The 23,340-nt window shown below is 38.0% G+C and overlaps 1 protein-coding gene and 1 non-coding gene across 2 annotated transcripts in view; both read left to right on the forward strand.

Annotated features, from left to right (window-relative positions):
* Positions 1-23,340, forward strand: part of AP1G1 (adaptor related protein complex 1 subunit gamma 1) — a 76,290-nt gene that overhangs the window by 31,473 nt on the left and 21,477 nt on the right. Inside the window, exons 4-13 of the mRNA XM_035282635.3 lie at positions 841-982; positions 2,624-2,720; positions 4,188-4,264; positions 8,121-8,216; positions 9,020-9,100; positions 9,296-9,394; positions 12,200-12,255; positions 14,473-14,586; positions 17,230-17,370; positions 19,961-20,015. Of these exons, the coding sequence (XP_035138526.1) occupies positions 841-982; positions 2,624-2,720; positions 4,188-4,264; positions 8,121-8,216; positions 9,020-9,100; positions 9,296-9,394; positions 12,200-12,255; positions 14,473-14,586; positions 17,230-17,370; positions 19,961-20,015 (958 nt within the window). The remainder of the gene's footprint in view (positions 1-840; positions 983-2,623; positions 2,721-4,187; positions 4,265-8,120; positions 8,217-9,019; positions 9,101-9,295; positions 9,395-12,199; positions 12,256-14,472; positions 14,587-17,229; positions 17,371-19,960; positions 20,016-23,340) is intronic.
* LOC118149805 (small nucleolar RNA SNORD71) lies at positions 14,925-15,010 on the forward strand. Its single transcript, XR_004737521.1, has one exon. It is a non-coding gene; the product is annotated as a small nucleolar RNA SNORD71 (small nucleolar RNA).

Genomic DNA, 23,340 nt, shown 5'->3' on the forward strand with positions numbered 1-23,340 from the left:
ACAATGGTTGAACTAATTTACACTCCCACGCACAGTGTAAAAGTGTTCCTATTTCTCCACATCCTCTCCAGCATCTGTTGTCTTCTGACTTTTTAATGATCACCATTCTAACTGGCATGAGATGGTATCTCAGTGTGGTTTTAATTTGCAAACAATGCTCTTTTAAAAACACAGTTTTGCTTCATATTTTATCTTTACCACCTGTTTACTGTTAACTGTTTGCTGAATTTTCTTTCTTACCTTTCTTTTTTGAAATGGAGTTTTTGCTCTGTTGCCCGGGCTGGAATGCAATGGTGTGATCTCAGCTTATTGCAACCTCTGCCTCCTGAGTTCAAGCCGTTCTTCTGCCTCAGCCTCCTGAAGAGCTGGTATTATAGGCGCATGTCACCATGCTCGGCCTATTTTTATATTTTTAGTGGACATGAGGTTCCACCATGTTGGCCAGGCTGGTCTCAAACTCTTGGCCTCAGGTGATCCACCTGCCTCAGCCTCCCAAAGTGCTAGAATTATATGTGTGAGCTGCTGCGCCCAGCCAAGTTTGCTGAGTTTTCTGAAGTGTGTGTCTTTAACATCCAGTAGATAACATGTTCAACTTTGACTGCTTTGGTACCTGGAAACATTGGCTTGTAAGCCTGTAGGAGGGACTCTCAGTCCGTTTACTGTATTGATAATTTATGATAAAGTTGGGATAAACATTTTCTGCAACAAATAATTCTATTAATTGTTTTTGTTACTGGAGAAATCTTGAGTCATTCTGAACTAGTTTGAAATTGTGAAGCTGCTTCTTGGGGAGCACCAGGCAGAGCATGCTTGTTCCTACCTTCTTCTTTTCTTTTTCAGTGATCTGAATCATAGCACGCAATTCGTACAAGGGCTAGCACTTTGTACCCTCGGCTGCATGGGCTCCTCAGAGATGTGCAGAGATCTTGCAGGAGAGGTAGAGAAACTCCTGAAAACCTCCAACTCTTATTTAAGAAAAAAGGTAACTTTTAATGAAACCAGATGTCTGTTTGGATTAGGGGGTATTACAGAGATGAGAAGGCTATTACTCATTTTTGAAAGATCTCATGAAAATGTAAAGTCTTTTTCTCTGTGTAGTAAATATATTTTACATCATTATATAGTAACCTTAATTCCTCTTTTTTTAAGGAAATGATTTATAAACAAACAAATGTTACTGGATATTTTCTAGGTGTCATACCAAATAACTTCTTAAATTACCTGATTCTAAACAGTATTACAACAAAGTGATTATGAACTGTGTTATGAATTTACTTTTGTTCTAATAATTAGTGCCTGTACCTTTGTATCAGTGCCTTTGTATCTCTGGAAGGGCAGTTCCATTGGGACCTAGATAATTATTAGGGAATGATGTAGAACCCACTTTCTGAATGGATTAGTAATAGAATTCTTCTTCTATCTGATTTTATTTGTTGACATAAACATTTTATTGAGTGTTTAAAAATTGCTTGAACTCTACAACCTTTGAAAACAGAGTATATGGAATTTAGAACTTAAGAAATGAACATAAACTGTGGTCTATTTGGCATTTACTGTGCCTCTCTATTAGTGGTGTGAGAAACAGGCATTGAAAGGGCCAAGCCATTTTCTGGGATGATACGCTGTTAATGAAGGCTGCAAACAAAATTAAATTATTTTCTTAATTTGTAAGCTGGTCCTTTTTCTTAAAGAATATGTGAGGTACTCTTGTTTAGAAAGCTTATTATCATATTAAAACATTCCTGCAGGTTAGAAAAAAAAGATTTTTTTCTCCCAAATGTAACACAAATATAATTAGCAGAAATATTTTTTTGTTAATATATGTAAACTTTTATGGTATTTGACTGAAACACATAGTAGTGATAGTTACTTTGGGAGATATCCAAAATCAGTGTTTAAATGTACTTTATTTTCCAGTGAATAAGCTAGTAAGGCCATCTTTTCTTTAGTAGAAGCTAAGTATTTTTCAAATTATTTTCTTGATGTCAACAGAGTCATTTGGGGGCCACATAGATACTATTAAACATGACAGCAGGTTTATAGCATTTACAGTAAATATCTTTTTGTTGTGTGATATCTTTAAAGCCTGTTAGTCATCTTATTCAGAGGTGTGGTTGTCACAGATGGAGGTCCTTATCTTTTTTACCTCTTCAAACCTCCACATAAATTATGTTTAACTTGTTTGATAAGTTTATATTAACCATAATAGTCTAATGTAGAAAGTTTTTGCCTACTTGTCTAGTAGTATATAAAGAAAGGGACAGGTGAAATGGAAAATCTCTTTAATCTAATAGTATAAATTGGAAATTTCCAACCAGTTAATAAATAATTTTCTCTCCTCTTAATTTTTTTGAATAGAGACAGGTTCTCGCTGTGTTGCCCAGGCTGGTCTCAATCTCCTGGGCTCAAGTGATTCTTCTGCCTTGGCCTCCCAAAGTGCTGGGATTATAGGAGTAAGCCACCACTGTGTCTAGCCATAAATCTAATATTTAACCTCTTCCTTCTTTATTTTTCTAGTAGATGAACTAGTTGGTGAGATTTTTGTGTTGGTGGTTTTTTGTAAGATTGGTTGCCCTGGCATAATTGAAATAAACCTTTTGTTCTTTTATTTTTTTTTTTATAGGCAGCACTATGTGCTGTTCATGTCATCAGGAAAGTTCCTGAACTTATGGAGATGTTTTTACCAGCAACAAAAAATTTATTGAATGAGAAGAACCATGGTAATGTAATTTGGTGCATTCATGAAGTATTGAGGGAGAAAGGGAAAGAGAAAAGGCTTAAGGGTATGTTAGTCCTATGTCTCACTACAGTGGAGTCACCTTTCTACTGTGCCTGAGACACAATTCCAGGAAGGTCTGGTTTGCCAAATCTTTCTACTTACATATTCTCATTTTATATTAGAGGTTGATTCCTTCATAGTAAACTTATCTTTCATCTTTGGTCTTCTTTTACTATATTAAAAATATTAAGGTAATATTTAGTGTAATAGACAAAGCCTACCCATAATTTTCGTGTGAAAAATCCTTTGGTTTCTTGGCTATTTTACAGTAAAAGAAAAAAATTTCTTCACTATCCTGTGGTAGGAGTATAAGATTTGTGTGGCCGGGTGTGGTAGCTCGTGCCTGTAATCCCAGCACATTGGGAGGCCGAGGTGGGCAGATCACTTGTGCTCAGGACCAGCCTGGGCAACAAAGTGAGACCCCATCTCTGCAAAAAATACAGAAAATAAGCTGGGTGTGGTGGCACATGCCTGTGGTCCCAGCTACTCTGGAGGCTGAAGTGGGAGAATGACTTGAGCCTGGGAGGCAGAGGTTGTAATGAGCCAAGATTGCACAACTCTACTCTAGGCTGGGCTACATGGAGCCAGACCCTGCCTAACTCAGGAAAAGAAAAAAAAAAAGTGAAAATTCTTTTCTATTATTTCTGACAGAAGCTTGTATTAGCTACTCAGAATCTTTATATAAAACAGAGGAATTAAATGGAATGTCGTTATTCTTTTCCCAAACATTTTATTCTTATTTGAAGTCAGTTAAATAAGTTCTGAATAAAGAAAACTCATGTGGCTTAAATGCTAAGAGAAAAAATTGTTTGGTATATTTAATTTTATGAATTCAGTGCTGTTCCCAGAATGCTCAAAATATACTTGTTGAACAACTGAATTATTTAGAGCACTTATTTGTTGGTGGAAAGTGTTGTGAGATTGTTTTACTGACTCTGGAACAAGTAAATTTGCTTGGTCATCCACAATTATCCCAGGGTTTTGGTACATTTTATCTGGAAATTTAAAATCTTATTAAGATTTTTGCCTCTTGATTTATCTGTTAGAATGCAGATAATAGCCTATTGATTAAGTATAGAACAGATGATACCTAGCTTACATTGTGAGTATGTTTTTATGGATATTCTCAGCTGGAGAGACACACGTATTGCTTGTCACTTTTGAAAAATTATTTTGGTCACATAATTGTTGAAAACATTCTAATTTTAGTGACTTGGCCAGTATTAAGTCAGCAGGCATCTATTAAGTTCCTCCTTTGCATGCACTTCAATGCTTAGATTCTTTGGGGGATTAAAAAGCAAAAGTAGAAACTATCATTTTGGAATTGACCTTCAGGAACTCAAAGCCCTATTCTGTAAAATTTGAATAATACCCTCATTTTTAGTTTTCCTTTGATCTTTTCTTTCAGGTGTCCTTCACACATCTGTAGTCCTCCTCACAGAAATGTGTGAGCGAAGTCCAGACATGCTTGCACATTTCAGAAAGGTAGGTGCCATTCTGTATGCCTAAGCCTTTCTTGATTGAAAAATGATTTTCCTGAAAAGTACATGATTTTCTTACTTTTTTTTTTTTCTTAAAGGCAAGCTATGGATCTGAATAAGGGATTTAATCAGCCCTGCTGTGAGGTTGGGCTGGAAGCCAGATTTAGGCATATAAGTAAGAATTGGCACTAGTATAGTGTTTTCCCTTTCATAATAGAAGTCTTCTCTTATTATTGGCAGACCACCAATCTCACATGTTTTATCTGCTGTTTTCACATTTGAGTCAGGAAACATAATCTGAGGTCAAATTAGAAATAGGAATTGTGTATGTGTGTGTGTTTTCTCCCTCTTTTTTGTTTCTTTCTTTTTTTATGAGATGGAGTCTTGCTCTGTTGCCAGGCTGGAGTGCAGTGGTGCGATCATGGTTCACTGCATCCTCCACTTCCTGAGTTCAAGCAATTCTCCTGCCTCAGCCTTCTGAGTAGCTGCAGCTACAGATGCACATCACCACACCCAGCTAATTTTTTTTTTTTTTTTTTTTTTAGTAGAGATGGGGTTTCACCATGTTGACCAGGATGATCTTGATCTCTTGAACTTGTGATCCACCCACCTTTGCCTCCCAAAGTGCTGAGATTGCAGGCATGAGCCACCACTCCCAGCCTGTTTTTGTTTTTAAATTCAATAGTTTCTCCCCTTCCTTCCCCTCCCCTCTTGTCTCTTGTCTCTTTACTTTACAGATGGAGTCTTGCTCTGTCCCCAGGCTGGAGTGCAGTGCCATGATCTCAGCTCACTGCAGCCTCTACCTCTCAGGAGGCTAAGCGATTATCTTGCCTCAGTCTCCCGAGTAGCTGGGAGTGTGCCACTACGCCCGACTAATTGTTGTATTTTTAGTAGAGATGGGGTTTCACCATGTTGACCAGGATGGTCTTGATTTCTTGAGCTTGTGATCTGCCCACCTTGGCCTCCCAAAGTGCTGGGATTACAGGTGTGAGCCACTGCACCCAGCCTCTTTTCTTTTTTTTTTTAAGGTTAAAACTCTAAAAAAAATTAGTTTTATTACTTTTGACCTACTGTTCATTTTAGGCCATTGACTTCTGTGTTGGAAGTCCTAGTTCTCTTAAGTACCCCCTTCTTTCTCTTCTTCTTTTTTTTAATCTAGTATTTTAAAGTGGACATTTCTATTTCTCTACTTAATTTTAGAAGGTAGCGATAAGGAAGACTCAGAGGAAAACTGTTCTTTGGGTAGTTATATGTATTGAATTGCTTTTATAGGATGCTCATCATTCCATAAATAGGACTCACTTTGTATTTTAGATCTAGTAAGTGTCTAACAGCAGTTCTTTTTTGACTTTTTTTCCCTTAGATGTTCATGTCTTGATTAAATTATTGTAATATAGTATGAGACCTGTATCTGTCCCTAATGCTTGCTTTGTATGTTTTGTTCCTGTTGTCTGTTTGGAATCCTGCTGTATGTTAGAATGAAAAGGTAAGAATTAACCCTCTTTTAGATGGTGCATGCTGGCATTAGGTCCTTAGTAGCTTTTGTGTATCCATCCACAAATGTGGCTTTTGAAATATACTAATGCTGAAGCTGTGCTTAATACTGTGAGTTATTTGTTCTAGCATTTTTGGCTAACTTCCTAGTCTAGTTTTTGTTTTGTCACTTAAACTCCTGACTCCAAAGTCAGCCTTGGATTTCAGTTGCAGCCTTTCCTGAATTGTAAGCCTATTTCTCTGTCTTTTCTTTATCTTTACTTGAGAAACTTTGAGCAGTTTCCCAGAGTGACTTTGGTGGTGGCAGTTCCAGATCGGTCTGGAGCTTTGACACAAAATGCTGCCGCTTTTTGAAGTAGATATTTTAGAACCGTATGTGGGTAACCTCATACTTTAAAAAGCTCAGTATGTACTGCTGAGCTTTCAGTTCAGACTTTGAGCTTTTATTTCTCCCTTACCTATACTTAACCTTACGTGGATGTTTTGGAATATTAAAAGGATTTTGAGGTAGAGTAGTGGGCACCAACTGATTTTCATGGCTGCAGCCTTTCCCTATGTCATCTTATTTTGTTTTTCTTGTCATCACTTTTAGTAACGTGTTTTTGTCTGAAAAATGAAGCTGGGTTACAAGAATTGTATGCTGAACATTTAGACATTTGTGCTCTGTGGCCCAGGGTAATCTTATGTGATGTGCTGCCCTTTTGGCAGTGAATAAAACAATTTCTGAATTGAGTAGCCAATGAAAAAGTGACTTTTCCAAGAACTAAACCAGATAAAAAATAAATAGGGTTATATGTAGCACAAAAAAGCAGACCGTTGGGAAGTATGCAAGATAAGCTTGGTGACTAGTTGGTCTTCATTTTATTACAAAAATACTGATTTAAAGTGGTTTTAAAAGGTATGTTATCTCTACTATAATTTTGTCCATAGTTGACAGATTTAATAAATTTACAGATATCCATGGCTTAGATTTGGAGTTGTCCGAATTAGATTTTTGCTTAGGTGACGTGTAAGTCACTTAATTCTGAACTGTGATGGCTAAACTTACTTAAATTCATACATTACTTAAATTCATACTGTTTTCTTGTATTTAGAAGTGGCCTTAATGTTTTGAATGCCTTGAGTGCATGCCTTGGATATATAGTTTGGCTTTTTATTTCAATCTTGATCCCCTTTTGGCTTGGGGAGTAGGTAAGGGACAGAGTCTAAATACAGTGAGGAAAAATAATTGAGTTGCAGCAGAGTTGTAGCTAAAATTGCCAGCAAAAGAGATGCAATGCAGTTCACTTGTATACTTTTTAACTTAATTTTTGATAGCTAAAAATTGAGTTTTTAGTTGGAAACCTAAAAGGTTTCTGTTGTGGCAAGCTTTTTGTTTTAATGTGAAGTAATCGATCAACAGAAATGACATGAGTGCCAATATTTAAAACATCTTCGGCTTGGCAATATAATTGCCTTTACTATGTTTTGTGACTATAATAGATAAAGTAAAGGTAGGACAGGAATGAAATTCTGACTATAAGGAATGTATAGTCTCATTGAAAAGATAAGAAAACAAGTCACGAAGCTGTATATATAAATAAGTCCTGAATTTTTTTTAAAAAAAGGTATCATATGAGTTAAGAATAGGAAGAGGAAATTATGTATGACCTTAATATCTCTTAAGATGAAAGATAATTTTTTCATATGTCTTTTCCATTTGATTACCATTGTCAGCTTTGGTATTCCTTGTTGTTTGTTGGAAAAGGGTTTAATTCTTCTATCTTAAGAGAATAGTTTTTTTTTCTCCTCTATTTGGGGCCGTATGTTTTTTTTTTTTTTTTCTTTTTTTTTTGAGGCGGAGTCTTGCACTGTCACTCAGGCTGTGTAGTGCAGTGGCACAGTCTCGGCTTGCTATAATCTCTGTGAGGCCATATGTTTTAAAGCTATAATTTTAAGATCACCAGTTGTATTTTGGTGTGATGACCTGTTATATGCAAATGTTTGAATGTATGAAAACTGAATACATTTTTGCCACCTAGGTATGTCAAGTTCTACAGAAGTAGAAATGCAGTATGCCCCACAGGCATCCATTTTATCTGGTTCCCATAGGCTTTCTGACCCAATAGTATTTGTAATATCTCTACATATAACTGTCATAAAAAAGTCTGGTTTGTTTTTATCCAGATAATATACATACTACTTGTTGAACATTGGCCTAAGTTACTCCTAAGTTTATCAAACATCTACAATACGCTAGTGTATTAAATCAGTAGAATTTGCTTGGACTCAGACCTTTACACCCTTTTTCTAAACCAAAGGACCTGTTTATTCATGAGACATTATTTAATATTCACTGTTTTTTGATGCTTCTTTCTTCTCTGCAGCTTGTGCCCCAATTAGTTCGTATTTTAAAGAACCTCATCATGTCCGGATATTCACCAGAACATGATGTTTCTGGTATCAGTGACCCCTTTCTGCAGGTGAGGTTATGAAAGAAAGTTTTAAATAAATGTTACATGAATTTAGTATCTTAAAGTAAACCATTTTCTTCCTCTTGTTTGTATTGAGTAGAAATTTGGTAGTTGATTGATGAATTATATTAACAAATGAATAGTGACACAATTCTATATTAGATTAAGAGGATAAAATTACAGGGTTTGTGTTTTTTTTTTCCTTTGAGACAAGGTCTTGCTCTGTCACTCAGGCTAGAATGCAGTGGCACAATCTTTGCTCCCTGCAGCCTCAACCTCCCAGGCTCAAATGATCCTCCCAAGTAGCTATGATTTCAGGTGCACGCCAGCCATGCCTGGCTTGTTTTTGTTTGTTTTCTAGAGACAGGGTTTTGCCATGTTGCCCAGGCTGGTCTCAAACTCCTGGCCTCAAGCAGCCCTCCCGCTTCAGCCTCTCAAATTACTGGAATTACAGGCAAGAGCCACTGTGCCCCACTTTTTATTTTTTAAAAGTGTAATTTTGACTGTTATACTTGTAGTAGTCAAAATTATTTACTATTTGAGTTATTAATATACTGTAGCTCTGCAGGTGGTAGTATCCTTTGGCTGTAGAGTGCTGAAGTTTGGATTGTTTTATAATAGATGTAGAAGCATATAAACTTCTCAAAAAAAATGTTTTCAATTCTTCTTTTTGTTTTTTGACCATTTCCGATATGAAGAAATGGTTCCAAATGAAGTTTTAAGACCTCATTTAGTTATTTGAATTTCATACCAAATGAGATTTCTTTGTGCGAGATATATTTTGTTGACATTTCTCATATTTTGCACATTAGGTACGAATTTTGCGGTTATTAAGAATTTTAGGACGAAATGATGATGATTCAAGTGAAGCTATGAATGATATATTAGCACAGGTGAGTAGACCAAACTTATATTAAATATTTATTTTATTTTTACAGGGAGTAGAATGATTTTGGTCATATGGAGCAGTTTTTATTTGCGTTTCCTCATTCATAGCTGTAATCACGAAATGCCTCTTGTTACTTGTGGATATTTTTTGGAAGCATTGTTTTTATCACTTATGTACTGCCCTTGATATGTCTTTTCAGGTTGCTACTAATACAGAGACTAGTAAAAATGTAGGAAATGCTATTCTTTATGAAACGGTTTTGACTATCATGGATATTAAGTCAGAGAGTGGATTGCGAGTAAGTCTTTTTAAATCTTTTCTCCTTCCCTAAATGTTTCATTTAGAATGGTTGACTTGGACTTGAGTACTTAAGAATTGTATACCATTTGGATCTCGACTTTAAGAAAGAATGATACAAAATGGAGAATGCTGGATTTTTGGTATCTGAACTATCATTCCTTCCCACTGAAGCTTAACATTGATTATATAAGCTTTGGGAGATCTTAGGTGTAGCAATATATAATAAATATATTTGTCTTATCATTGGTGATGTTAACCTTGATCATTTGGTTGAGGTGGTGTCTGCTGGGTCTTTCCACTGTGAAGTCATTGTTTTTTCCTTGGTAATAAAAAATATTTTGGGAGATATTTTGAGACTATGTAAACATGCTATTCTCAGACTTTTACCTATCAGTTTTAGTATCCACCAGAGGATCTTGCCCACAACAACTATTAGGATGGTATTCTAATGACAGTTTTCCATTTCCCTCATCTTTTCCTCATTAAATAATTGGAATTCTTCTATAAAGAGAAGTCGTCCCTTCTCCCTTATGAACGGATTTGTTCTATCATTTATTAATATTAGAATTGTTGGCCCTTAGCCTTGTAAAAAACAAATGTACTAAATAGAGTATAATATTTGTGTAGAGTTCTTTTTGTTGGTAGCATTATATTATCTAGTCAGACAACCAGAGTAACTTAGATTAAGTTCTTTTCCTCTCTCCACCTTCCAAACAAAATGGTAGCATACCATATATATTGTTCTGCACCATACTTTGTTCACCTAACATTTCTTGGAGCCATTTCCAAATTCATGTATAGAAATAAGTCTCGTTCCTTTTTTTCTTAATTGTGATAAAATATATATAACATAAAATTTACCATTTTAAGCATTTTTAAGTGTACAGTTCAGTTAGTACGTTAGTACACTCATCTTGTTGTGTAACCATTACCATTTATCTCTAGAACTTTTTTGTCTTCTTAAACTCTATATCCACTAAACAATAAATCTCCATGCCCTAACTACCTCTAGTTGCAAAAGGTTTGTTTTTACTCTTTACTCTCTACTCTCACACAGTCATTCAACACTTCACTTATTTTTTGTTTTGTTTTAGGGACAGGGATTCTCTCTGTTGCTCAGGCTGATCTTGAACTCCTGGTCTCAAGCAGTCTTTCCAACTCAGCTTCCTGAGTAATGTGAGCCATCATGTCTAGCTCCAACATTTCACTTCTGACACCATATGTGTTGGGGCTATTTCCCTATACATCAAGCAGTTTTCTAGTGGATACCAGCTGGATATCCTCTAATCAAATTCAATTTTGACACTGTCTCCCTGGAGATAGTGTCACATCCCACAGTTTGAGGGCTCAGTCTTACAAGACTGATCCTCCAACTTCAGATGCCAGTCCCAAGCTCAGGTTGTGACCTGTGCCTCTGACCAACCAGCTGTAAGTCAGAATTCCTACAGTCCCCTCTTCAGGTTTGGTTAGTTTGCCAGAATGGCTAACAGAACTCAGAGAAACCCTTTACTTATGCTTGCTGGTTTGTTATAAAGAATATAGATGAACAACCAGATGGACGAGATGCATAGGGCAAGGCATATGGGAAGGGGTCGGGAGCTTCCATACCCTCTCCAGATGTGCTGCCCTCCAGGAAAGTCAACATGTTCAGCTATCTGGAAGCTCCTCTGAACCCTGTTCATTTGGTATTTTCGGAGGCCTCATTACGAAGACATGAATAATTAAATCATCAGTGATCAGCTTAACCTTTAGCATCTCTCCCCTCTCCAAGGTTGGGGGATAGGACTGAAAGTTCCAACCCTCTAATCTCATGGTTGTTCCCCTGGCAACCAGTCACCATTCTGAGGCTATAATAGGAGTTCATTGAGAGTCACATCATTAGAGCTAAAGAAGCTATCATCAGGAAATTCCAGGGGCTTTAGGAGTTGTGTGCCAGGAAATGGGGACAAAAACCAAAGATGTATTTCACTGTATCACAGTACCTCATATAAGTGGAATCATATAGCATTTATCCTTTTGATAGATTATCTTATTTCATTTAACATAATGTCTTCAATGGCTGCGTGACATTCCATTGCATAGGTTTGCCATAGTATAATTAGCAGATTTGCTCTTCATGGAGTTTTAAGGTTTCTCCTATCATTTGCCGTTAACAATAGTGCCATAGTAGACTTATGTCTATATGTACAGTTGTTTGTCATATCAGTTACTAAAAGTGAAATTGTTAAAGCAGAGAATTCATTTTAAATACAGTTATTGCCAGATTTCCCTCTAAAGAGGCTGTACTAATAATATTCTTCCACTAATCGAACAATATCAAAGCATTAAAATGACCTTCCAGCACTTACTTTTAGAATATGATTTTAAGGGTTTGCCTTTAGATTTTTTTTTCTTTGAGACAGAGTCTCACTTTGTCGCCCAGGCTGGAGTGCAGTGGTATGATCTGAGCTCACTGCACCCTCTGCTTCCAGGTTCAAGTGATTCTCCTGCCTCAGCCTCTTAAGTAGCTGGGATTACAGGTGCGCGCTGTGACACCCAGCTAATTTTTGTATTTTTAGTAGAGATGGGGTTTTACCGTGTTGACTAGGCTGGTCTCGAACTCCTGACCTCGTGATCTGCCTGCCTTGGCCTCCTAAAGTGCTGGGATTTCAGGCATGAGGCACTGCACCTGGCTCCATTTTTTTTTTTTTTTTTTTTGCTAGCAGTCTGTGAAGCACTGGAGGCCAGGAAGTGATCCTTTAAAGTCAGGAAACAATATGAAACTTTATTTTCCTAAGTTTCAACCTATGCTATTTCTCTTTAGGTCCTAGCCATAAATATCTTGGGTCGTTTCTTATTGAACAATGACAAGAATATTAGGTAAGTCAACTGAAATATGTCATTTATCTTGAATATTATAAGTCCAGTATTTCAAGAGTGTTTTTGCACAAGATTATACTATTAAGTTGCATATCTAGAACTTTTAGCTCAGAATTTGCATGTTTTTCTGGTCTTAAAACTACAGTTTTGTAAAGAACTTGAGGATTTGTCTCATGGCATATATTCCTGTTTGTTCTGTTAATCGGGAGTCAGCAAAATTTTTCTGTAAAATGGTACATACTTCAGTCTTTGTGGGCCACAGAGTATTGGTAACTACTCACCTCTGCCCCTTAGCATGAAATTAGCCATAGGCAATATGTAAGTGATGCATGTGACTGTGTTCAATGAAACTGATTTACCTCAAACTTTGGAACTAGTAGGAAAAAAATATTTTGATGCACAAAAACAGCAGAGAGCTGGGTTTTACAGGTGGGCTATAGTTTGTTGACCTCTGCTCTAAATTAAGAAAAATGTAGCATTTCAGGTAGCAGATCTGGAATGTCTTTGTGAACTCCAGCTAGTTTATTAGGTAAATGAATTGATCAGTATTGTCTTTTATTTTGTTATTTTCCTGTATGTAGTATGTATTCCTGCTTGCCTGTTTTTCTAATCAGGAGAAATTTTTCTTACATTAAACATGAAAAGGCATGGAAGCTGGGCATAGTGGCTCACGCCTGTAATCCCAGCACTTTGGGAGGCCGAGATGGAAGGATCATGAGGTCAGGAGTTCAAGACCAGCCTGGGCAACATGGTAAAACCCCATCTGTACAGACAAATAGGAAAATGAGCCAGGTGGCATGGTGGTATGCACTTGTATTCCCAGCTACTCATGAGGCTCAGGTAGGAGGGTCACCTGAACCTAGGTGGTTGAAGCTGCAGTGTGCCATGATCATGCCACTGTACTCTAATCTAGGTGACAGAGTAAGACCCTGTTTTTTTTTTCCTTGAGGCCTAATTTCGCTCTTGTTGCCCAAGCTGGAGTGCAGTGGTGCAATCTTGGCTCACTGCAATCTCTGCCTCCCGGGTTCAAGTGATTTTCTTGCCTCAGCCTCCCAAGCAGGTGGGATTACAGGCATGTGCCACCACGCCCAGCTTATTTTTTTGTATCTTTATTAGAGATGGGATTTCACCATGTTGGCCAGGGTGGTCTCCAACTCCTTACCTCAGGTCATCCGCTCCTCTTGGCCTCCCAAAATGCTGGGATTACAGGCATGAGCCACCGCACCTGGTCGAGACCTTGTTTCAAAAAAGAAAAAAGATGTGGAAATAATTATTGTGGGAAATGATTATTGTGGGACTCTGAATTATCTTCTCTTTCTAAAGAATACTTGGATTGCCAGGTGCGGTGGCTCACACTTGGAATCCTAGTACTTTGGCAGATTAAGGTGGGAGGAACGCTTGAGCCTAAGAGTTTGGGGACCCCCATCTCTATTAAAAAATAAATACATAAATAAAATTTTAAAACACTAAAATAAAAAGTTAAACACTTGGATTTTAAACTCAAATTTTATAGAGACCGTTTTGGTACCAGTATCAAAAGCAGCAAAAACTCAAATGGTAAAATTAAAACAATTTCTTCTTGCATTTTGGGGCCAAGGCAGCCTTAAAACACATACTGTATGCTCTTTTTGTTTTAGTATTTGGAAAAATTTAAAGTAATTGAGTCAGTGACTTTTGTTTTATTTATTTAATTTATTATTATTATTATTATTTTTTGGAGACAAGGTCTTGCTCTGTCACCCAGGCTGGAGTGCAGTGGCATGATCTCAGCCTACTGTAACCTCTGCCTCCCAGGTTGAAGCAGTTCTCATGCCTCAGCCCCCCAAGTAGCTGGGACTACAGGTGCCCACCATCCACGTGTCTGGCTACTTTTTGTATTTTTAGTTGAGAGAGTGTTTTGCAATGTTGGCCAGTCTGGTCTTGATCTCCTTACCTCAGGTATCTGCCTGCCTCTGCCTCCCACAGTGCTGGGATTACAGGCATGAGCCACCATGCCTGGCCTACTTTTAGAATTTAAATGGACTCGGCCATGAATGCATATCTAAAAAATCCAAAGCTTTTTCTGGGTGCCACTATTTTAGATTATGGTATCTGTTATACCTTTAAAATGTATGCTTTCTCTTATCCATTAGACGTCTTTCTTCTTCTTATTTAAACAGAGAAAAACTGTCCTGAATTTTACATTTTAACTCTTTATTTTGCAACTGTTTCATCCAGATATGTGGCTTTGACATCTTTGTTGAAGACGGTGCAGACAGATCATAATGCAGTACAGAGGCACAGAAGCACAATTGTGGATTGTCTTAAAGATTTAGATGTCTCCATAAAACGGTAACAAACTGAGAGCCTTACTCAGTCTAGTGCTTTTGGAAAATTGAGTGACAAACTCAAATTTCCAGATTATTGATAATTCTGTGCCCTCGCCATGTAATACTTTGTTATAGTTTTCAGAGCAAGAGTGTTGACATTTATGTATGTAGTCCTTGTGTTCCCAGATGGACTCTGCTTAGTGAATCCTTTTTCAGAAAGGATTGGCAGGGAGGAGTTTAGGTTAGTAAAGGAGGCCAGTAAGAATACTTAAGTTCACACTGAAGTTGTCCTTGACTCTTTAATAAATGTAACAGGCACAGATAAGCTAGGCAAAAGTTTACCTTACAGGTACTGTGCTTTGTGTGTTGGAGGATGAAAGTACGGAGTGATCCATCGGCTAAGTGTCTTATCACAATGCTGACACTCAAATTGCTGACAGCACACATTTTTCACAGTATTATTGCCCCAGTATCTTGAAGGCGGCATGTTTCTTAGAACAGTGCATCCTGAAATGAATGCTGGGCAGCAGATAGCACTCTCAAAAAGCATAACTCTTGTCCCTCAATGGAGTAATTCTACTGGATCTCCTCTTAGACCTGTAGATATTTGTATAACCTAGCTAAAGTTGGCCTCAGTGAACTTGTGGTTGTATGTTCAAACCTAAACAATGTATATTTAAAATGATCTCTGAAACCATTCAGTTAACAAACATTTATTGATGCTGAGTTCCTTTGATTTGCAGAGAACAGGTACAAATAAAAGGTGCTAAGTGCTTGAGCAATCTAAAAATAAGACCTAGACTTAATAATGCCAACTTTTATATACTGCTTTGCAAAGGAATTTATAAACACCATCTCAGTGGGTTCTCAGAGCAAGCCAGTGAGGGAGCTTAGGCAACTACTTCTATCCCTAATTAACAGATTAGTTAAAATTCAGTCCCACAGGGATCAAATGACTTAACCTAAACTTTAATCCTTGTCAGGGGCAGTCCTGGGAATAGATATTAGCCTTCTGACTCTTTTTGTTGTTGTTTTTCTGTAGCTTATTAATGGACTGTGAATTTCAAAATAAATGAAACCTGTGTGTGCCTCTTTGACAGGATATATAACAGTAAGAGCTCAGACTCTGGAGCTAGACAGCCTCATTTCATATTCTAGCTCTGCCTTTAATAGGCTAGGTTAAATTACTGAAACTTTCAGTGCCTCAATTGCCTCATATGTAAAATGCAGATAGAAGGGCAATCACTTCACAGGGTTATACAGGATAAATTGAATTAATATATGTAAATTACATAAGCACTATATAAGAGTTACTATATCTAAAGATAGAATTTTTGCTGCTTATATGTTAGCTAGGATGAAAAAGTATCTTCTACTTGTTAAATTTTTTTTCTTTTTTCTTTTCTTTCTTTTTTTTTTTTTTTTTGAGATGGAGTCTTGCTGTGTCGCCCAGGCTCAAGTGCAGTGGCACCATCTTGGCTCACTGCAACCTCCGCCTCATTCTCCAGTCTCAGCTTCTCAAGTACCTGGGATTACAGGCGTCCACCACCACACCTGACTAATTTTGATAGTAGAGACAGGGTTTTGCCATGTTGTCCAGGCTGGTCTCTTAACTCCTGACCTCAGGCAATCCACCCGACTCAGCCTTCCAGAGTGCTGGGATTACAGACGAAAGCCACTGTGCCCAGCCTAAATTGTTTTGAAAGTTAGTGTACGTGTGGTGTTTGATATTATTTACCAAATACGGAAAGATGCATATAGTAACTCTATAACTTTTATATGTTAAACATTCCTGTTTTTAACTTCATTGACAACTTTGAATAGGCAGTTACAGAAACACTTGTCCTCACAGCACATGCCATTTTTTTTTCCTTCTCATGGCCCTCATTTATGGAGTCTGGCTCTGTTGCCCAGGCTGGAGTGCAGTGGCGCAGCCTTGGCTCACTGCAACCTTTGTCTCCCAGATTCAAGCAATTTTCCTGCCTTGGCCTCCCAAGCAGCTGGGACTACAGGTGCCCACTACCGTGCTTGGCTAATTTTTGTATTTTCAGTACTGAAGGGGTTTCATCATGTTGGCTAGACTGGTCTCAAACTCCTGACCTCAGGTGATCCACCCACCTTGGCCTCCCAAAGTGCCAAGATTACAGGTGTGAGCCACTGCGCCCTACCTTGAATTTGTTTTTAATTTGACTTTCTGCATACCTTTTGATATAAATTATGTTAGATTATCTTTGGACAGAGTGGGGGGTAATAAAAGTAGAATATGGTGACTTAATATGTCATATTTTTAAGGAATAAGGCAGATAGGTATTATTATTGAGTAATACATTTGTTGCCCCTCTTTTTGAGACTCTTGGGTATTCTAACTTCCACCTTTATAGAACAGCTTGTTGAACACAAACTGCCTGTTTGGACATTAGTGGTATATCTTATGGGGACTTTTGAAGAAAAATATTGCATGAAGATTCAAAATACTAAAACTAACTTTGATTACATAAGAATATATCTCCTTGGTTATCTTGTGTGCGAAGACTGGGATCACAAGATTGCGCAAGGATGTTGGCACATCTGGCACTGCCTTGGTGTTCACAGAGTGAATACCTGGGTCTTTGTTTCATTCCCATTATAAATTTCATAACTGTTTTTAATTTTTCCCTACTGCAAGGCGTGCAATGGAATTGAGTTTTGCCCTGGTAAATGGGAATAATATCCGAGGCATGATGAAAGAATTACTTTATTTTCTGGATTCGTGTGAGCCAGAATTTAAAGCAGACTGTGCATCTGGAATCTTTCTTGCTGCAGAAAAGTAAGATTTAATTTTTATCTTTATTGGTAAAAGATGGTTGGAACTTTTTGAAAGTGTCTTTAAAACATGGAGAAACTACTGTAAATATGTTTAAAACTTGTAACATTTATTTAAAGCTCTGAATTATAAATTAGCTTGGAGAAGGCTATTATAGCCAGCATATTTAAATATGCTGAAACCAAAAAAAATTCTACACTTTTATGAAATCTTCTTTACCTGTTTTTAACCTCTCATTTATGATGCTGCCTTTTTTTTTTTTTTGAGATGGAGTCTCGCTCTGTCGCCAGGCTGGAGTGCAGTGGCATGGTCTTGGCTCACTGCAGCCTCTGCCTCCCAGGTGCAAGTGATTCTCCTGCCTCAGCCTCCTGAGCAACTAGGATTATAGGCTCATGCCACCATGTCCAGCTAATTTTTCGCATTTTTAGTAGAGATAGGGTTTCACCATGTTGGCCAGGATGGTCTCCATCTCTTGACCTCGTGATCTGCCTGCCTTAGCCTCACAAAGTCCTGGGATTACAGGTGTCAGCCACCGTGCCCAGCCCTTTTTTTTTTTTTTTTTTTTTTTTTTGAGACAGGGTCTCACTTTGTCATCTAGGCTGGAGTACAGTGACACAATCTCAACTCACTGCAACCCTGACCTCTCAGGTTCAGGGGATCCTCCTGCCTTAGCTCCTCCAAGTAGCTGAGACTACAGGCTTGTGTTACCACACTCTGCTAATTTGTTTTTTTGTGTGGTTTTGTTTTTGTTTTGTTTTGTTTTGTTTGTTTGGAAAAAGATGGGGTTTCACCATGTTGTCCAGACTGGTCTGGAACTCCTCGAATCAAGCAATCTGCCTGCCTTGGCCTCCCAGAGTGCTAGGATTATAGGCATGAGCTACCGTGCCTGGCCTATGACGCTATTTGCTTCTTTTTTTTTTTTTTCCGTAGATGATTCTTCATCGTTCAACTTGAACGATACTGTTTTAATAAAGGGATTAGAAAAATTACAACATCTGAATTGCACTTCTATGCAGAATTTTGAGGAAGTACCTTATGATTCTTATGGAAAGAAAGTACAGATATTCTTTCCACTCTGAGTTTAAGAAAACAAGTTTTTAGTCCTAATGTTGTTGTCGTCTTGGTCTGAGAACAGTCCCTTTTTTTCTTTATCGTCTCCTGCCCTGACTGTGAAACTGAAGACAAATCTCATTTCTCAGCTTACCAACTCTTACTGCTTTTTTTTTTTTTTTAAATGAAGTCTCTCTCTGTTGCCCAGCCTGGAGTGCAATGGTGACATCTTGGCTCACTGTAGCCTCCACCTCCCAGGCTCAAGCGATTCTCCTACCTCATCCTCCTGAGTAGCTGGGACTACAGGTGTGCACTACCATGCCTGGCTAACTTTTTTCCTTTTTTGGGGGATGGAGTTTCACTCTGTTGCTAGGCTGGAGTATAGTGGAGCAATCTTGGCTTACTGCAACCTCTGCCTCCCGTGTTCAAACGATTCTTCTGTCTCAAACTCCTGAGTAGCTGGGACTACAGGTGCGCGCCACCACGCCCAGCTAATTTTTGTAATTTTAGTAGAGATGGGGTTTCACCGTGTTGGCCAGGATGGTCTAGATCTCTTGACCTTGTGATCCGCCTGCCTCGGCCTACTAAAGTGTTGGATTACAGGCGTAAGCCACCTTGCCTGGCCTCTTATTGCAATCTTATGGGAAGCATCTGAGTTTAACTACATACCCTCTTTTTTTTTTGTTTTCTTCAATTTTAGAGATGGGGTCTTACTGTCACCCTGCTGGAGGGTAGTGGCCCAGTCAAGCTTACTGCATCCTGGACTTCTGGGCTTAAGCCATCCTTCTGCTTCAGCCTCCTGAGTAGCTGGGACGATAGGTGCAAATCATCGTGCACCACTGATTTTTAAATTTTTATTTTGTAGAGAACAGAGTCTTGCTGCGTTGCCCAGGCTTGTCTGGAACCCCTGGCCTCAAGCAGTCCTCCCTCCTTGGCCTCCCAAAGTACTGGGATTATAGGCATGAGCCAACGAAGTCAGCTGACTATATACCATTTTATCACTCTTTTAAATAGCATTTGCTGCTGGATTTGAAGCTGAAATGTTTCCAGATACAGTCAATTATCCAGGGAACCGGGGAAAGACTGTAGGACACGATTTTCTTTTCCTTTTCCTTTCTTCTCCCCTTCTCCCCCTCCCCTCCTCCCCCTCCTTCTCCCCCCTCTCCCCTTCCCTTTCCCCTCGCCCCTCCCCTTTCTTTTCCTTTTTCCCTTCCTTTCCTTTTCTTTCCTTTTTTTCTTCTTTTGCTGGTTCACTGTAGCCTCAACCTTCCAGGTTCAGGCAATCCTCACACCTCAGCCTCCCAGAGTAGCTGGACTCTTGGCACCCGCCATTACACCCAGCTGATTTTTGTATTTTTTGTAGAGACGGAGTTTCACCATGTTGCCCAGGCTGGTCTCGAACTCCTCAACTTAAACAATCTCCCACTTTGGCCTCCCAAAATGCTGGAGGTGGGACTCACCCTGCCCTGCCAGGATTTTCCACAGTCACTGAATATAGTGTATTTTACTGGTTCCAATTGTCCCTTTCCATTGTTTTTTTCAGGTATGCACCTTCCAAACGGTGGCATATAGACACAATTATGCGTGTTTTGACAACGGTAAGTAGCTTTTTTCAGGCATCATATACAAAGTGCTAGAATATGTTGTTAAATGGGGCATACACATCCTTTTTATCATGAGGTTTATGTTCTAGTCAGGAGGTAAGAAATTTGCAAGTAAATAGGTAACATAATTTCAGTTAGGAATAAATGCCATGAAGAAAAAGCAAAAGCAGCATGGAAGGAATATAATGATGGCAGGTTAGGGCCAAGTGTTTTAGATTAGAGTAGTCAGGGAGGTCTCTCAGAGGAGATAACGTTTGAGTAGAGACCTTAGAGACTTGAGGTGCCAGCCACACAGCGATTTTGAGGAATAGTGTAACATATGGAGGGAACAGTAAGTGCAAAGACCTGAGGCAAGAACAAGCATGGCTTGCTTGGAGAGCAACAGGAAGGCAAGTGAAGCCCTAAAGTGAGAGAGGCAGAGAGTGGTAGGATGGATGTTAGAGACATAAGCAGGGGCCAGACTGTGTAGGCCTCGTGGGAGTTTGCATTTTATTTTATTTAAAAAATTTTTTAAATTTCTTTTTTTTTTTTGGGAGTTTGCATTTTATTTAGAGTATGTTAGGAAGCTATTGCAGGGTTTTGAATGGGTAAAGTTATTCAGGATTTGAGATCCTGTTTTGGACGGAATCCTTTCTTTGGCATTCTTGCAGTAATTTGGGGTTTCTGTGTTTATTATTCAATTAGTAGGCAAGGAAGGATTAGGTATTTAAGAGTAAAAATGAAAATGCAATGACGTGAAGAAAACAACCATTTCCATCTAATTATGTCACTAGAAGTAGATACTGTAAAGGAAAAGTCACAAATTTAACCACATTAAAATTAAAAACTTGAATAACAAAAAAGGGGAACAGTACAGATTTAAAAGGCAAATTAACAACTAGGGGAAAACATTGTTAACATAGGACAGCATATTTTAAATCTATGAATAATTTACAATAAATAGGAAATACTAATGAAATAATTGGTATTTGAACAGGCAATTCATGAAGAAAGAAGTGGCTAATTAACATTTGAAATAAAAATTTTATTAGTAAAGAAATAAAGTAAATTGAGGTATCATTTTTCACATTTCATATTTTTTAATCAAATTCCCAGTGTTAGAAAATACAGAAACATGGCCAGGCACGGTGGCTCACGCCTATAATCCCAGCACTTTGGGAGGCCGAGGCGGGTGGATCACAAGGTCAAGAGATCGAGACCATCCTGGTCAGCAAGGTGAAACCACATCTCTACTAAAAATACAAAAATTAGCTGGGCATGGTGGTGCGCGCCTGTAGTCCCAGCTACTCGGGAGGCTGAGGCAGGAGAATTGCTTGAACCCAGAAGGCGGGGAGGTTGCAGTGAGCTGAGATCGTGCCATTGCACTCCAGTCTGGGTAACAACAGTGAAACTCCGTCTCAGAAAAAAAAAAAAAGAAAAGAAAATAGAGAAACAGGCAGTACTCTTCACTTTATAGGATTATGCCATCTTGTTACTATGCAGTTTGGTAGCATGTAGCAAAAATCTTAAATTGTACCCTTTGATTCATTAATTCCATTTTTAAGACTTTAGCCTGAAAAAATAATAGGACAAATAAACAAAAATGTAAAAGTATTCATCCTAATCTTGTTTATAATAGGAGAAGACCGGAAACAACTAGTAGTCTCCAAGAGGGGATTAAGTAAATTACGAAACATCTGTAGGGAGGGAATGATACCATTGAAATTATGACTTATATGTATGTGTTGACATCTATGAAATTATGACTTACATGTGTATGTATTTGTTGCTGTGGAATTTTCTCTGGGGCATAGTCTTTTTTTAGTTTACTTACAATTAAGTTGGTAAAAGGTTAAAAGTTAATAAATTTGGTTAATGGTAAAAATTATAACTAACAAAATGTAATGAACATAATGATGAATCAGGACATATTTTCCTAATTTTCCTGAGGCTCAGAAGAAGGGAGAAATTAGCACTCCTGAAGGAAAGTGTTCAAAGAATTCAGAATCTTCTTTTTAATGTCCTTCATTTTATTTCTCCAACTGACTTGTGTTCATGATCATGTGATTTATTTTCTTTAGCCTGTTATGTGCTGGATTACACTGATATTTGCTAAACCAGCCTTACATACCTGGAATACATGGTCAGGGTGTTATTCTTTTTATATATTGTTGAATTTGATTTGGTAATATTTTGTTGAGTATTTTTATATCTACATTTATGAGAGAGATTTGCCTGTAGTTTTGTAATGTTGTTTTTGACCTATGTGTTATTTAGAAGTATGTTCTTTTAATCTCCACATAGTTTTGGATTTTTTTACAGCTGTGTTTGTGTTACAGATTTCTAGTTTAATTCTGCATGCTCTAAGAACATACTTTTTATGATTTATGTTCTTTGAAATTTGTTAAGGTATTTTTTACGACCCAGAATGCGGTCTTTCTTGGTTCATTGTAAGTTTGAGAAAAATGTGTATTCTGCTTTTGAATAAAGTAGTCTTGTACATGTGCATTAGATTACACTGATGCTTTCTTTTATTTAAAGCACTCTGCTTTAGGGTAGGATGTAAATAAGCTACACCACAAATTATTTGCTTTTTAGCTTCTCACCTTTCCTTTTGACCATTTTCTTGAAATTTTTCCTCTGTCTTTGTGTTCCTTAATAGAAGTAAGCCTCCTAATCACCTTTTTTTTTCTTCTTTCTAAAATACACATGGTTAGGCCTGGTCTCAGTCTTGTAAATTAGGTCTTTTATTCTGTTCAGGAATGGGAGATTGACCAAGGTTGGCTGACAAAGTTTTAAATCTTTACATCGTTGCTATTATTGGTAGTGATGGAGTCTTGCTATGTGGCCCAGGCTTATGGCAAACTCCTGGCCTTAAGCAGTTCTCTTGCTTTGGCCTCCCAAAGTGCTGGGGTTAGAGATGTGAGCCACTGTGCTCAGACTTACTTTTAATTTGGACAAAGAGAACAATTTTAAAAACAAAATTAAATTTAAAAGTTTAATATATTTAAGTCAACCTTTGAAATTTGAGCTGTTATGAACCTGGGAATTGGAACCAAATTTATCTTTGAGGGTGTTTTGCAGTATTCTTTTGAAAACAACAATTATGGCTGGGCCCCATGGTTCACGCCTGTAATCCCAGCACTTTGGGAGGCTGAGGCAGGTGGATCACCTGAGGTCAGGAGTTCGAGATCAGCCTGGCCAACATTATGAAACCCCTTCTCTACTAAAAATACAAAAATTGCCTGGGTGTGAGGATGTGCCCCTATAGTCCCAGCTACTTGGAAGGCTGAGGCATGAGGATCACTTGAACCTGGGAGGTGGAGGTTACACTTGCAGT

Source organism: Callithrix jacchus, chromosome 20 (genome assembly GCF_049354715.1).
Source record: "Callithrix jacchus isolate 240 chromosome 20, calJac240_pri, whole genome shotgun sequence".
NCBI classification, from domain to species: domain Eukaryota; kingdom Metazoa; phylum Chordata; class Mammalia; order Primates; family Cebidae; genus Callithrix; species Callithrix jacchus.